The 14,855-nt window shown below is 53.6% G+C and overlaps 5 protein-coding genes across 5 annotated transcripts; 1 reads left to right on the forward strand and 4 right to left on the reverse strand.

Annotated features, from left to right (window-relative positions):
- Positions 1 to 527: 527 nt before the first annotated feature.
- CORC01_00283 (uncharacterized protein) lies at positions 528 to 1,861 on the reverse strand (the record flags this gene model as incomplete). Its single annotated transcript, XM_022611941.1, has 2 exons — positions 528 to 1,610; positions 1,676 to 1,861. The coding sequence occupies 2 exons, from the start codon at positions 1,859 to 1,861 to the stop codon at positions 528 to 530; spliced, it is 1,269 nt and encodes a 422-aa protein (XP_022481566.1).
- Positions 1,862 to 3,770: 1,909 nt separating this feature from the next.
- Positions 3,771 to 4,481, reverse strand: CORC01_00284 (peptidyl-tRNA hydrolase domain-containing protein; the record flags this gene model as incomplete). Its single annotated transcript, XM_022611942.1, has 3 exons — positions 3,771 to 3,855; positions 3,912 to 4,172; positions 4,249 to 4,481. 3 exons carry the CDS (start codon positions 4,479 to 4,481, stop codon positions 3,771 to 3,773), a joined length of 579 nt encoding a protein of 192 aa, XP_022481567.1.
- A 1,232-nt stretch (positions 4,482 to 5,713) lies between these two features.
- Positions 5,714 to 8,433, forward strand: CORC01_00285 (RNA recognition domain-containing protein; the record flags this gene model as incomplete). Its single annotated transcript, XM_022611943.1, has 2 exons — positions 5,714 to 7,175; positions 7,232 to 8,433. 2 exons carry the CDS (start codon positions 5,714 to 5,716, stop codon positions 8,431 to 8,433), a joined length of 2,664 nt encoding a protein of 887 aa, XP_022481568.1.
- Positions 8,434 to 8,715: 282 nt separating this feature from the next.
- Positions 8,716 to 9,331, reverse strand: CORC01_00286 (endoribonuclease L-PSP; the record flags this gene model as incomplete). Its single annotated transcript, XM_022611944.1, has 2 exons — positions 8,716 to 8,811; positions 8,912 to 9,331. Coding segments are annotated over 2 exons (516 nt in total), but the record flags the coding sequence as incomplete, so codon positions are not given.
- A 765-nt stretch (positions 9,332 to 10,096) lies between these two features.
- On the reverse strand, positions 10,097 to 14,365 carry CORC01_00287 (uncharacterized protein; the record flags this gene model as incomplete). Its single annotated transcript, XM_022611945.1, has 3 exons — positions 10,097 to 11,061; positions 11,347 to 13,158; positions 13,213 to 14,365. The coding sequence occupies 3 exons, from the start codon at positions 14,363 to 14,365 to the stop codon at positions 10,097 to 10,099; spliced, it is 3,930 nt and encodes a 1,309-aa protein (XP_022481570.1).
- Positions 14,366 to 14,855: the final 490 nt, after the last annotated feature.

The raw sequence follows: 14,855 nt of genomic DNA on the forward strand, positions 1-14,855 counted from the left end.
TGAGAAATCACTTCTTGCGAGGTTCTGCTTCCCTTCATATCGTTCTCATTGAAATAGGCTGTGTGTCCAGCGTTCTGTTCTCGATAAATGCCTGTAGGAAGTCGCCTGCACATCAAAAGGTAAAGAAAAGTAAAGGGGTGGTTCCGCGAATCAGCCACCCATCCGTTGTGTATGTATCGTCCAATGACGGAGCCAGCCCGCGGACATCAACCCGAGGTATCTTGTTTTCCTGCCATTTCTCCCATCATCCAATTCTTCGTTCCCAAGCTCACGCTCTCATCGTAGAGCCATTTGCTGCCAGACACGATGATGCTATCCGACAGAGGATCAGACCGCTTGGCTGCACGACCGCCTCTCATATTTGTGAAGAGACCCCTTAGAGTTTCTTTGCGCAGACAGTTGAGCCCAGAAGAAGCATGGAAATCACCAAGAGAATCCGCTGCTGCTGCAAAGAGACCCTTGTCTACATCATGCATATCCTCATGGGCGGCCGTAATCTTCACACATGGTACCGCATTACAACGAGGCTATCGCCGCAATGCTGGACCACTCCATAATCCCTTGCTCGTCTCCACGAACTTGTTCTGGTCACTGCCAGGCCGCAGACTTGCTGGGACACTGCTGGGTATCGGACCCACATCGGTCATGACCACATCATTTTGGCTGTCGACTTCGGGTTGTGTTCCATAGCCTGAATCCTTATGGCCCTGGCTGCCTAGGCTGATGGCGCTATCGTCCTTCCTTGCATTTTGCTGGGCCTTGAGAGCTGCAGCGCCACGTCCAGGCTCTCTCGACTTGGCACCGTCCATCAAGTTGCTCTGACCCTCGCGGAGCTTATTGATGGCCCGAACCGTGTCAATTGCAGCATGCAGCGTCCTACGAGCATTGAAGTTCTTCTTGACAGTGGGTAGCAGGTTCTGGCCTTCGCCCTCGCCGTTGTTGAGATAGCCAGCAACGAAGGGGTGTTGTAGGGCTTCATGCGCCGTCATGCGCTTGTTCGGGTCGATGGTGAGGCAGCGACGGATGAAGTCCTTGGCGTGGTCGGAAACACCGCGCCAGTAGTCAAAGGGGGTGAAGCTGTAGTCGGCGTTCAGGATGGCTTGCATCTCCTCGAAATCGCTATCGCGGTCGAAGGGCGTGTAGCCACACAGAAGGAAGTAGGTGATAACGCCGAGCGCCCATACGTCAACGGGCTTGCCGTGACCAATCTTCTTGAAGATCTCGGGGGCCATGTAGCCAGGTGTGCCGCATGTCGTGGTCAGGACGTGGAACTGCTCCTCGTCCATGATGCGGCTCAGTCCGAAATCGGCGATGAGGAGGTCTGCGTTGTCTTCTGGTGTACGGAAAAGGAGGTTCTCGGGCTTCAGATCGCGGTGGACGATGCCGTGGTCGTGCAGATAAGCAACGGCGGAAAGCGTCGCCCGGATAAGGTCTGCGGCGTCGGATTCGTAGTATGAACCTTTGCGGCAGATGCGGTCAAAGAGCTCGCCGCCGAGAGCTAGATCGGTCACGAGGTAGAGGTTGTTCATCGTCTCGAAGTAGTCGACGAGTGTCAGGATATTCTGGTGGCCCATGGAGACCTTTTTCAGGACTGCGATTTCATTGCGGACCTGAGAGGGTTTGTATGTCAGCTTCGTCGGTCAATCATGCAGAAGACGGCGGGTTTGAGGCGCACCATGTGCTCTCGACCGGCCATCAATCGCTTGTTAATGACTTTTGCGGCATAATAGCGACCGGTGTCAATGTGGACACATTCCTTGACAACGGAGTAGGAACCGGCGCCGAGCGTCTTGCCGACTTTGTACCTGCAGGGCTGGACTTTGGGTGACGGAGATCCGCCGTTGGCGCCGTTGGAAGCCATTGCTGCGGCCAACAGACGATGTGATGATGCTGTTGGAAGAGCGGAATAACTGAGGCCGCGAGCGTCGCCCAACGGTCGAGGAGGGTCAGGCGATTGCTCGGGAGATAACGGTCGGTCGGTGTTGCGGTCGGGAGATCAAAGGGTTGGCGGGGTAAATAGCTGGCGAAGATCGTTCGGCGGCTTTTTGGGGTTGGTTAGCCTCAATCGACGTAGCTAAGGCCGAGGTTACGGGTTGGTTCGACGGTAGGGCAGACAAGATGAGCTGCGCGATTGTCTCGGAAAACTTTTGTCTGGGCAGCAATATTTACCGTAGAAGAACAAGGGAGAGGCTCGAGGTGGAAGCTTGGATATTCTGGCGAGGATTGCTCGAAGGAGCGAGCAGCTGACCAAGTGGGCACGACGGGTATTTGGCTGGATAGTTGGGCTGATTTGATGATCGACGGTCCCCGGTCGTGTTGACGGGCCCTTGGGAGGGTCTCGCAGGGCCACTGTGAATTAGGCGCAAGGATCAAATCGGCACACAGCAGATAGATGAAGGGGTGATGTGCTGTCACTATGACGCTATGCCGCAGATCAAATTGATGGACGCCGAGCACGCGATGCTCAGTCGAAAGAAGAGACGGTGCTGAGGAAATCGGAAACCAGAGACGACGATGGAAGGAAGTAGGAGCGAGGAGGAGGGAGAAAAAGAAGGATTTGAAGCTTTGGAGTAAGACTGGATGGGAAAGAGACGAACAAGTGGACCACACGCCGCTACACCCAAGATACAGACACTAGGGGCACCTATGCATCTTAGCACCACATGCTACGGGTCTTTCAGCTCGAGACATCAGGCACTCGAACGTGTCGAAGTCCCGCAACTCGGAGACAAGTCCCTGGCAAGATACCCAGCGAAATAGCTTCGATTCCTCTTTTGACCACTGATGGTTTGAGGATTGCGCCCCGCTTCGTCGACGTATCTCCCCCTTAAGCCCCCCGTTATTACATGCGTTTCTTTCCACGACAATTTATCGTTATGAAGCGACCCATCCATGATGGGGTGCTGGATTATGGATGGATGCTAACGGCCTGACGAGGCGGCCCGGGCCCAGCCACGGGCGCCGGCGTCCCCACCCCAGCTGGCAGCTGCCCGATGGGTGGGCTCATTCAAAGCAGCCCCCAACTACCTTAGCCCATCTCCTGCTCTCGACATAACAGGGTTTATTAAGCCTCCATTTGTGTGCTATGTACAAGGTAAGCAGATGGATGGAATTTTGGATTGTCTTTATCTATCCAAGGCTGCAAACGGTCTCAGAGGTTCTCTGGCGGACTCTTGATCATGACGATTGTTTGTTCCATGAGCATCCGACCTATTGGTATGAGTCTCGTATATTTACATCTATCTATGTCTACATATACAGCATCTTACACAGAAGGTGCAGATCTCGCAGCCGTCTTGAATGATAAGCATTGGCTATAAAGCCTGGACAAACATCAGCAGTCTGTTCCCATTCTAATGCTGTATACCATCTACTCTGGAGGCAGAAAGTCTCTTGAAGATCTTCTTCAAACCCCGGACAGATCCTCAATACAGAGATCCCCGGGGGAAAAGCCGAGCCAAGCTCAGAGGTGTGAATCCAATCCTCGGCGCGTGAATTGAAAATGCCGTTTTTTTGAGTCACATTTCAGGGTCCAGGTCCGAACCCTCTCGTTTGCCAGTCGGCCGTACCTTGGTGCTTGGCCAGATCTAGCCCCTACCCCACCTATGTCTCTCGGTTCCGTCGACTGTGTTAGCTGGCCCGGCAGAAAAAGAATCTGGGCAAGCTTGCTGCCACGACTCAGCATCACCCGCTAGTCGAGCAGAAACCCTCTTTCTCGCCAGCTAGATGGTCAATTATCAACATCATCTTTTGAACGTTTCCTGTCCAGCTCAGTCGAAAGAAGAGCGTCGATTCTGCTTCTTAGAGCTCAGCTGTTTCTTCTGTCTCAGGCGCCCCTCGTTGAAAGACTTTGCTCTACACGTCTTGTCAGCTTCTTTTACAGTGCATCAGTATCTGAAAAGACGACTCACATTTCCGCATGCTTCTTTTTCTTGTCGGGGCTTGTTTCGCCAGGGACTGTCTCTTGGTATATCCTCTTGATCTCGTCAACGAGCTTTTGCTGGTTCTCCTCCGAGTTGGCCTCTCTCTGGCGGTGCGTCTGGGCTTGGAATGTCAGAGAATCCGACCTGGCCGTATAATACTTTGATTCCCTGATGCCTTGGTGCAGTAGCTTGGGCAAGACTGGTAAGATGTCCTTGATAGGCCAAACTGTGACTGCTTTGCTCTCAGTTCTGGCATGGAATTAGCCCAACAGCAATGCAAAGAAGAAGAGTACCAGGATCTTCAGCAGGTAAAAGGAGAGCCTACTTATTGACGTGCTGACCACCAGGGCCGCTCGAGCGAGCAAAGCTTGTTTGCCCCTTGGGAAGTTGGCTGCCGTTAAAGGACCTGTGCCATGATCTTGCCTTTTCCAATTCTTCAGGATCGAAATCTGCCTCATATGCCTGGAATCGGGCCCAGCGAACGGGCTGCAGGGGTCGGATGAAAGGAATCTTCAAGGCTGGGCGGACAGATCGAAACATACTTGTCGCGAGATTCATTGTGGCGAGTGGGATAAAGCCAGGTCTTGCCTAGGGAAGGGAAGTATCAAGCCGGTTGTAGTGAAATGAGACAAGTGCCCATCTGGCTCGGGAAGACATGAGAGACTAGACTGGATCTTGAAAAGGTAGATCAGTCATCCTTTGCAGAACTGTCCGGCCTACTTCGGACAGCAGTCATCACCGTTGATCAACAGACTGAGAGTGTGGACCTTGCTTTTCATGAACGATGTTGTACAGTGCGGAAGTGAGTCTTTCTCAGTGACTGCACGGTTTCCATATTCGGTAAAGCGCGACCCAAGTGCCAGATAGAGCTAGCGCCGGGCTGTGGGCTTCCAACCGTTTTTCCCACGATGACATTGGTCAGATCTCAGTCCCTCCAGCGTGGTCGGCCAGCGCCAGCCTCGCGGACAGTTTTGGGCGGATGGCACCTTCTTTCCCACAGCAATTTGGATTTTTTCGACTTTTCTCCCACGCGGCCTCCACCACGTCGTACCTGAGCTTTTTAACCTTTTCCTTCCACCGCACACACACTTTCACGCGACACCGCCGCTGCAGCCACCAAACCACACCTCGGCGCCCATGGCCTCAAGGTTCAACGTTTCTCCTGCAACTTCTCTCACCTCGCCCTTCTCCTGCTGCTGAATCGACGACCCCCTCCGCAACCTCAGAGGGGAAGTAAGCTCGCAGAGAATTCTTGTTGACTTGAGTCGATCTTTTCACCCGTTGTAGCAACTTTCTAAAGCTCTCACGCGCCGCACCCACTCACCATTCACATCGTCCAAACACCCCCCCCCCTATCGGAGATTCCCCCGTGCTTGCGGCCTCTTTTCTTTTGCGCCTGCTTCCCACCCCGCCTTCCTGCCACTCTAGGTTCCTTCCTCTCACGTTTGGGTCCCAAAACCAATCAAACAGCCGTGCTTGCCTTGCCTCGCGCATCTTTACATGACGACACTGCCGCGGCTCGACTGAATTTGCTGAAAACCAGGCGTCCGGTTGCCTCGTTCGTCGCTTCTAAATTGACATAAAACCCATTCTTTTACCCACCCCCCAAGCTTGTCCCGCCAACCTCACAAGCTTCTTCTTCTGCCTGTTTCGCGCAAGCCTTTCCACCTCCGACATTACCAAGTTTCCACAGCTGTTGTTGCATCGCCCTCTCGCATCTTCAGGTCATCATCAACACCAATACCAATACTACCACCACCAACCAGTGCGCCATCATCCCGACAGCTTGAATGCCCGAACCGGAGGCCACCCCCGAGTTCCAGGCTACTGCTGCCGACCTCTCGCCCTACTGTCCATCTCCCCTCCATTCCGCCGCCCCAGCTGTTGTGCCTGCTCTCCAGGATACTGCTGATATCCTTGATGCAATGTCCGCCCAAACTAATGGAATCGCCCAGAGCGGCCTAGACGCACCTATACATGCACCAGTGTCGACCGAACCGTATGCGGGTGCCGCCGCAGACAACGCGGACGCGGACGACGATGTCGACAGCCTGGACGATGCCTACGGAGAGGAAGAGGAGACACACACGGACAAGGTTCAGGAACAACAGATGGAGCCAGATGCCGGCGAGGATGATTATCTCAAGATCTTCGACTCTCCTCCTCGGGATGCGGATCAAGAAGGCGCGGAACAGGATGATGTATCAAAGGCACCAGAATCCATGCACAATTCCGCCGCTCCTGATTCTTTGACAAGCCCTTCGCAAGTGGCACACCCAACTGTCGCTGTCGCTGATACCTCGTCGGCTAAGCCTCCTCCTGCTGCTGCCGCTTCAGACCAAACCACCGAATCCGCGCCTTCCCAAGCAGCTGCCGCCCAACCAGGAGCTGATTCGAGCGCGGTTTATTCGACTGCCAACATCGCCTCCTTCAATGGACGCAATGACAATGCTCCCGAGGATGACCACGCCGTTGATATCTCTCGACTCGTTGCTGAGATGACGGGCCAGACGAGCGAGCCTAACAACAACCAAACCCCCACTGGCTCTACTCAGAACCATGATACCCAGCCATCGTCCAACTTGACCTCGTCCGCGTCTGCCACTCTTCCTCCCAGACCTCCGCTGCCTCAGCAGACGGCTCCCACGTACCCATCTGAAGACTATCGAGGCTTCCCTCCGCAGAACGCAGCCCCTCATGTCTCTCCACACATGATCGCTCCGCCCACACAAGGCCAACCCTCCACCTATGTAGCTACGGGTGCTCCCGGTGCCCCTGGTACCGCACCCGACGTCTATGGCAGCCTCCCTCCTCCACCCGCCAACGGTTTGAACGCAGCAATCCCCATCACTTCCATGAACGCGCCTACCTACCCCACTCCTGCCGGTTACCCTACCGGCCAGGCGGACGATAATACTGACCGGCAGAGGCTCTGGGACACCTTCATAAACGACGAGCGCCGTTATATGGCTGACGCCAAATGGGATAAATTCCCCGATGGCTCACGCATCTTCATTGGTTCGCGCTCTCTCTCATCAGGCAGACCTGACGGCGCCATTGACTTCTTTTCAGGCAACCTGTCGAGCGAACGCGTTTCCAAGAGGGATGTCTTTGATATCTTTCACAGATACGGCCGTCTCGCTCAAATTTCACTCAAGTCGGCCTATGGTTTCGTCCAGTATCACAACCTAGAGGACGCCCAAGCTGCCATGGACAACCTGCAGGGCAGCGAGATCAAGGGCCGCAAGATTCGTAAGTGATCTTCGGAAGGAAAGATGGAGATGGGGGAGCCTACTAACTTTCACCAGATCTTGAAATCTCACGCGCCCAGAAGAAGAAGGATGGCAACGAGAGAAACCGATCGCCAGACCGTGGTGGTCGCGGGGGCCGACAGTCAGGACGCCAGGATCGGCATGACGGAGCTAACTCGCACCATGACAATCGTCGCAGTCGCGATGATTACAGGCCGGGACGCAGTACCCCTCCCAGGCGCGGCCATGGCCGTGAGGATAGTCACGGCCGGGATCGTTACCAGCAAGACTCCAACGACCGCCCCCGCGGTCGCTCACGGTCTCCGCAAGGATACGGCCGCAACAACGATGGATACCGCAGGCGCAGTCCTAGTCCGCCTGCGGCCTACGGTCGCCCTTCTGCGGCTGATGACCGCCTCGACATCCCTCGCCGCTACGGCAACCAGGTTCCCGATGTGCAGTTCTTGCTCCTCCAAGATCTCAGCCGCGACTTTATCACTTGGGTCCAACGCGGATTCACTGATCGGGGCCTGAAGGTCGATGTCATGTTCCTCCACCCAAGCTTCCCGCGTGAGGCTATTGTTCAACGCCAAGTTATCGAAGGCGTGCACGCCATTGTGGATCTCGACGTACAGGCACAAAACATGGGTAAGATCCCTTTACGGGTCTTCGACCGCTCCGGAGGCGTCAGCGCCCGATATGACGACTACCGGGATATCGACCCGCCGATCGCGGCAGAGCTCGTTCTCCGAGCTAGGTCACAAGCAGTGCCAACGGCACCTTATCAGAATGCGCCGCCTCCTCAGCCTCAGTACCCAGGATACGGGCAGCCGTATGGAGGGCAGCCCGTACCTCCTCATGCACCCGCCTACCACGGAGGCCAGGGACCGCCGCGTGGCCCTCCTGTGGCACAAGCCCAAGGCCCGGCTGCCACTGCGGCCGACCTTGCCAGCATGATGAATGGTATCGATAATGCGACCTTGCAGCGACTGTTGGCTGGTATGAACTCTCAGGGTAGTCCAACAGCTGTTAACAATGCCGCTGGAGCCGCGAACGCTCAACTGCAAGCTCTTATGGGCGGCCTTCAGCAGGCGTCGCCGGCAGCACCGACGCAGCCTGCCTCGTACGGCGGACAGGCCTTTGCTCCTAATGGCGCGCCACCCACGAACGGCCACCCCCATCCTCCTACAGCTGGCACCGGCGACTCGGCAGTCCAAGTTCAGAACATCATGGCACAGCTGGCTAGATATCGGCAGTGAGATATGCGATAAGAGAGGTCGTTTCACTGGAGCTTCATGAAGATATGATGCGGGAGGGACTTGTGTATTTGTTATCCGGCGTCACGGGCATGCGGTTGCATGAGGCTTTCCAAGAAGGCGGGAAAATTGTGCTTTACTCATAGAGTTCGCAGGTGCGCCCTGCTCTAGTTAGGGCGGGTTACTGATACCCTGGCATTTTTTGCCAGGCCAATTCCATGTATAAGTCGTAAAAAGCTTTCTACTACTCTTCGCGAGCTCAAGCAATATTTTAGTCAGGAACGTTCACAGCTTCTGCGCCGGCTTGTTCAGGAAAGCCGTGCACTCAATCTCGACATCGGTGCCCAGCGGCAGCTGATGCACGGCTACGCACGTGCGGGCCTTTTGGTTCCTCGGTGTCAGCTTGCCCTCTCTTCTTTCCTCGTCATTGTGACCCGGCCGGGCCAAGGCGATCGTAATGGACATGGGACAGCGGACTTACGGGCTTGGGGTCAAACGTGAAGAACTCGTCGTACGCCTCGTTCATGGTGGCGAAGTCGGCCATGGTCGTAATGTAAATGTTGACCTTTACGACGTTGCTGAGGGAGCTGCCTGCGGCCTCGAGAACGGCGGAGAGATTCTTGAGGGCCTGGCGGGTGCGGTCTTTGACGGTGCCTTCCGCCTGGACCATGCCTGGTTTGTCGGGGAGGATGCCGATGTTGCCGGAGCAGTAGACCATTCCGTTGTATTTTACGGCTTGGGAGAATTGGGGGAGGGGGGCCGGGGCGGCTGTCGTGAGGACTTTTTCAATCGTGTCGGACATTTTGGTGGTGGTGATGGTGGTTAAGCTGGGTGTGTTTGGCAGATTCGAGTGGTTGGGTTGTAGGGAATTCGAGCAGATTATTCGAGGTGTTAATGATTCCTAGGCGAGGATGATGATGAGATATTGATGAGTTGAATTAATCGATATAAGATGGACTGAAGACGCTGTGAGGAAGATAAATCGACGGCGAGATTCCACCGGCGCGGGGTCGGAGATGGGTGTGGGCCCTCACCGACGGGTGATTGAGTGGGGGTTGATAGCGGGATTGATGGCTAAAGCTGCCACGAGGTTAATGTATGGGCACGGAGCAAATAATTGCCCAGTGTCAGCGTTGGTCGAAGTAAACTCTCTTTCGTCTTGCGACATTCGTTCGAGAGTACCTCTGTTTTGCATATTTCAAATCTTTGGTGCGAATGTATATATCAGTGGAACTACCTATTCTAAGTATACCCTTGATTCAAAGGCTTTCGCCCTGAAGCTATGGAGGACTTCACAGCCGTTTTCTCGAGCATATCCTGAGCTTGCGGCTGCCGATGGAAAGCGCTTGGTCCACCTGGGCGGGGTTGCGGAAGACTTCGCCGCGGGACGGGGATGGCGGGGTAAATTTGTCCGGCCGAAGCCGGCGCCTCCTCCGGCTTTCGACACGCCGGTCTTGCGACGTCGTGTGAGCACCGAGATCTCAACCATGACCAGTTCACGGGATTTTAGCAGAATTTGGAGATAACCAGATCTCTCCCCGAACGCCTTATATGATGCAGAGGTAATTACTCCAAGTGCCCGACTGAAAAGATACACAGAACACCCCCACCAGAGTTTGAAGGAAACCCGAAGTCCTACTTGAGGACACATGAATCGGCCATGCCCTCATGTAGTGATACCGACTTTCTCTATCCTTGCTCTAAGCAATTCTGCCACATCATTCTTCCCCAGCCGAATAGCCATTGCCACTAAATTTTCACCGTCCGGGCCTGATTCTGTGACATCAGCACCTGCGTCGAGAAGGCTGCGAACTACAGGTAAGTCGCGTGGAGAATAGATCCACATTGTAGAAGAAACGACCTCGGATAGTGGTGTATGGCCTTCATCGTCCCTCGCGTTGGGGTTGGCCCCATGTTGAAGCAGAAAATCGACAAAGCTCCGACTCATCTTGTTGGCGGCGTTCATAAGTGGGGTTCGACTTTTGTAGTCTCGTCCGTCAATTTCAAGACCCTTCTGAATGGCCTTTTCGACACATTCAAGATATTCGGAGGTTGCGTGCTCCCTCTTACACGCCTCGTGGAGGAAGTTTTGACCCGCATCATCTTGATGCGCAGGATCCAGATCTGCATCCAATAGCTCACCCAAAACATGGTCCGACATGTCGGGTTTAGTCACAAAGAGAGGGGTCTGTCCCTGCTTGTTCACTAAGTGCCTGTGCTCTAGAAGTCCGTTACCGACTGCTTGCTGCAATCCTTCATTGGAGAATGTAATTCCGTCATCATCTTTTTGGACTTTGACACTGCTGTGGCGCAGTAGAGTAACGACAGCGGACTCATTGCCACGTAATACGGCGACGAATAATGGGGTGTTTCCATCAATGTCTTGTGCGTGAGCGTGTGCGCCTTTTTCGAGCAGAAGATTTATAGCTGCTGAGCCCCCCCTTTCTGTGCAAGCCTTGTGAAGAGGTGTTCGCCCACGGGAATCTCTTCCATTGATGTCTGCTCCATTATCAAGAAGGAACTCGATGAAGGATTTTTGAAGATTCAGGGCTGCCACTAGTAGAGGCGTGACATTGTCCTCATACCCCGTGTTGACGCAGACGCCTGTCTCAATCAAAAGTCGTGCAATGTCTATTTTCCCGATTTCAGCCGCCCTGACGAGGGCTTTTTTAATATCTTGATGTTTGTCAACTGATGGTGACGATTGTGGAGTTGTGTCACAGCCGACACTACGTTGCGACATGGAACGCCGTTGAAGGATGAGCCTCAGGAGTGGTTCTTGCCCCTTTTCGACAGCACGAAAAATGGGGCTGTAGAAGACTTTCTTTGGTATAAGATCAGGTTGCGCACCTAAGTCGAATAGCATTTTGGCGATTTTTACTAGCCCTCTTTCTGCAGCAAAGTAAAGGGGCGTACGCCCTTCTTTGTCCATGCAGTCGATGCTCGGGGGGACTTGGGTGCTGGTATCGGATCCCGGGGTATTATATGAAGTAGATCGATCTTGTGTTGCGGAACTTGCAGTACACTGCAACAACAAGCTTGCTGCCTTTTCATGGCCCTCCTTCAGAGCTGCAAGGAGTGGAAAGCCATAACGGCCTCCGCGTATTTCGGCATCTGAGGTCTGGCGGAGCGCTGTGCCGACTAGGTTCGCTAACCCCTTCTCTGCAACAATGTACAACAGGCTCGTGGAGCTGGGCTGGTGCCTCCGAGTTTTATGCTTTTCGAAAAGATTGCTTCTCTGGATCCATTGGTCCAATGGAAAGGTTTGGAAGAACTCGATCTGTGGAGCTGTCTGGGCAGCGGCATCGGCATGGTAGAGTACGTGACTGTTTGCGTACTCTAGAAATGGAAAGCCTTGTTCGACTTGGTCTTTGATTTCTGCGGCTTGTTCCTTGGATGAGTCCAATAGAAATTCGTTCTCTGGCAAGTGTTCGGATATGTTTACTTGACTCGAGTATACGTGACAGCAGTCCCTCAATCTGTTATGGCTTTGGGCTTCGAAATCGGCGCCCAATTCTGGCCAGAGATTACGCAACCCGTTGTCCTTGAGAAGAAAGTCTCGTACTGATTCATGAATGAACTGAACCGTCTTGTCATCGGATCTCGTTGTCTCAGCAAGTCCTTTGGATGAGCTGACGATCAGACGATCCATGAATTCATGTGGGATCTCATTGGGATCCCATTCCCCCAAGGTATCAGGCTCCAAGCCGGAGGCCAAGGCGAAGTAGTATTCCTCTCGTTTCAGAGGTCGTGCACCGTAGAGAACCCACTGGATGCATAGAAGCAAATCATCAAGGTTCTCTTGGTCTCTCGTCAGCATGTTTTGGAAGAGCTCACTGAGTTTGGACGGGATCTCCTTTAGGCGGCTCTTGATTTTGAACACGCGACCCCCATTGTACTCTTTGTTCAATATGTCGACGACTAATACGACCCACATAAAGACACCAGAGGCTTTTCGAAGAATTTCGGCTATGACTTCGTCACTCTTAGATCCGGTACCGGCCTTGAGACTACTGCGTGCGTAATTTGCGATGTCTTCCCCATGACCAATCTGGTCTTCGAGGATGAGCTTTTGGCCGTATTGAATGTCGATGTAGGGATAGTGCCGACTGGAAAGGCAGACATAGAACCGGAGGTCTTTCTGAACAGCATACTGTCCCAGGTCTTCAAAGACCTCGACCATTTCTCGGACCTCACCCTCGGCACACTCGTCAAGGGCGTCAATGAAACAAGTCAATTGTCGCTGCCCGAGTTTCCGGATGGTGCTACGAAAGAGGGTCTTGGTCGTTTCCAGATCCCACGCTACAAGTCCCTGTTGGTCCAAGGGTGAAACGTCGTTGGCATCGAGTAAAACCTGTAGGTCAGGCATTTTCTCAAAAAGCTGATGCAGGAGTGATCGATACATTCCCAACGTGGTTTTCTCGAGACCTTCGCCTCTTGCGTTGAAGAAGAAAGAGATGGAAGTTCCCATTGATGAAGTTCTCCTTCTCGCCCGTGTGAAGGCGAACTTCATTATCGTTGACTTCCCAGCTCCAGGCTTTCCCCTGATCCAGAGAAACCCGTGATGCCGAGAGTACTTCTTGCGATCTATCCAGGCGATGTAGTCAGGATGATCAATGAGCCACTCGCAAGTTTTGGCGTGGTTGGCTTTGATATTGGCGTGCCGCTTGTCAATTTGGTTGAACTTGAGGGAGTCTAGAAGCCTCTGGCGATCTGATGGTGGTGTTTCTGTAGTTAAATCGTAAGCGGATGTCAGCAAGAGGGACGACGTCGGCAACTTACCAATGTCACACACTTCAGGCTGCTTTTGTGTAGTGGAATTCCCTTGGACCGGCGTGATGAGGAGAAGCTCTTTCGCGTAGGCTGCTGCGGTGGCGGCGGCATATTTCTGCCATCGCTTTGCTTTGTGGGAATCCGAATAGTCACAGATGCCACGAATAACGAGGCATGGAAAGTTGTCCATTAGCCCTGCGGCTTCCATCTCGAAGCATAGCAGTCCGAGGTCTTTTGCAAGTCGATCTCTTGTTTTAGCATGTTTCATGACCTGATTCCCAGAGGCAATGATCCCGTAATGGATACTGGGGGTATCTGTCGGTCGTGGATCGCGTGATACCAGTTTGGACCTGTCGCAACTGTCGCAAGTTTCCCCGGAATGTTCGTATGATGCTTCAAAGAGTCGGTCTTCCTCTACATTTCGATGCGAATATCCAATCATGTAAGGATTCCGCATTTCCATGTGGGACAAGATTGTCGGAATTTGACTCGGCCATGCTTCGTGGTCAGCTCGTAACCTTGAGACAGCCGCAAGCACTGACGGTGGGGGTTTGTTCAGATTGCCGATGCGTTCGAAGTGACCATCGTTCACAGCTTTGCCAAAGTCATACTGCACGACCCCCGGGGAATCTGCTGTCGGATTGCTGACCACAACATCGCCCAGCCGTATGTCGACCTTGCCGGGAACGCCGCCGCCTATCCCAACCATCAAACCAATATGTATAGAAGGAAAGCTCCAACGCATATTGTTTGCCACTACGGCCGCACTGGTTGTGCCGTACTGTCCCGATGGCAAGCATGCAATGACGATGTTGTGCAGGCCGATGCTGCCAAACATATAAACATTGCTATCGTTTGGGTTCATGTCGAGAGGTTGATGTACGTAGTCAAGCATGGCTTGGGCTGCAGCCATCTCAAGAGGAAGAGCACAAACCCAGCCCACGGTGTATAACTCATGCGATAGCTTGACCAAAGCCTGATCCGCATCGATCGCCATATGATGCACCTGGCCTACTGTCCTTGCCCGTTTTGTAAGCCCGTAGACAAGTTCATCTTCCTCGTTGCTGACGTCTCGTCCTCGCTTTTCTTGCGTGTAGCTATAGCATCGCACGGATTGCGGATCGGCACCATTTCGTTGATAGTGAGCGTGGCTGCTGGACATTTCGATCAGGCTGGATTCAGGGTTTTGGGGCATTCGATTGATGTTGTTTTCCCAATCTACTGTTCTCAGCCGCCGTGAGAGCGAATATCGCGTAATGACGAGTAATCGATAGCCTCTTAATTACCTTGTAGGACAACAGAGATGTGGCCAGGATATCAGTGAGGGGTGTTGCAAGTCAAGTTCAAGCCGGGTCGTAGAAACTGGCGAGGAGATGGGGCTATGCGAAAGGCAACTTGAGGCGGACGAATCTTGCCTGCCACTCCAAAGTAGTCCAGGGCATCAAGCAGGCTGCGTCAACACAGCCCCGGATGGCCAATTGGCGCCGCAATTTTCAGCCCCTTGCATCGTCCAGTAGTTTTTCGATCACATGGTCCCCTCTGCATCGCAAGATCGTGCCCAATCGGCTGAGCGACTGCGGCAAAGGATAAGCATTAGGTACTGACGGATTTCGATTGCTACCTGACACATTTATTATCAGCGGCACCAGTAT

Source organism: Colletotrichum orchidophilum (assembly GCF_001831195.1).
Source record: "Colletotrichum orchidophilum strain IMI 309357 chromosome Unknown Scaffold_2.1, whole genome shotgun sequence".
Lineage (NCBI taxonomy): Eukaryota > Fungi > Ascomycota > Sordariomycetes > Glomerellales > Glomerellaceae > Colletotrichum > Colletotrichum orchidophilum.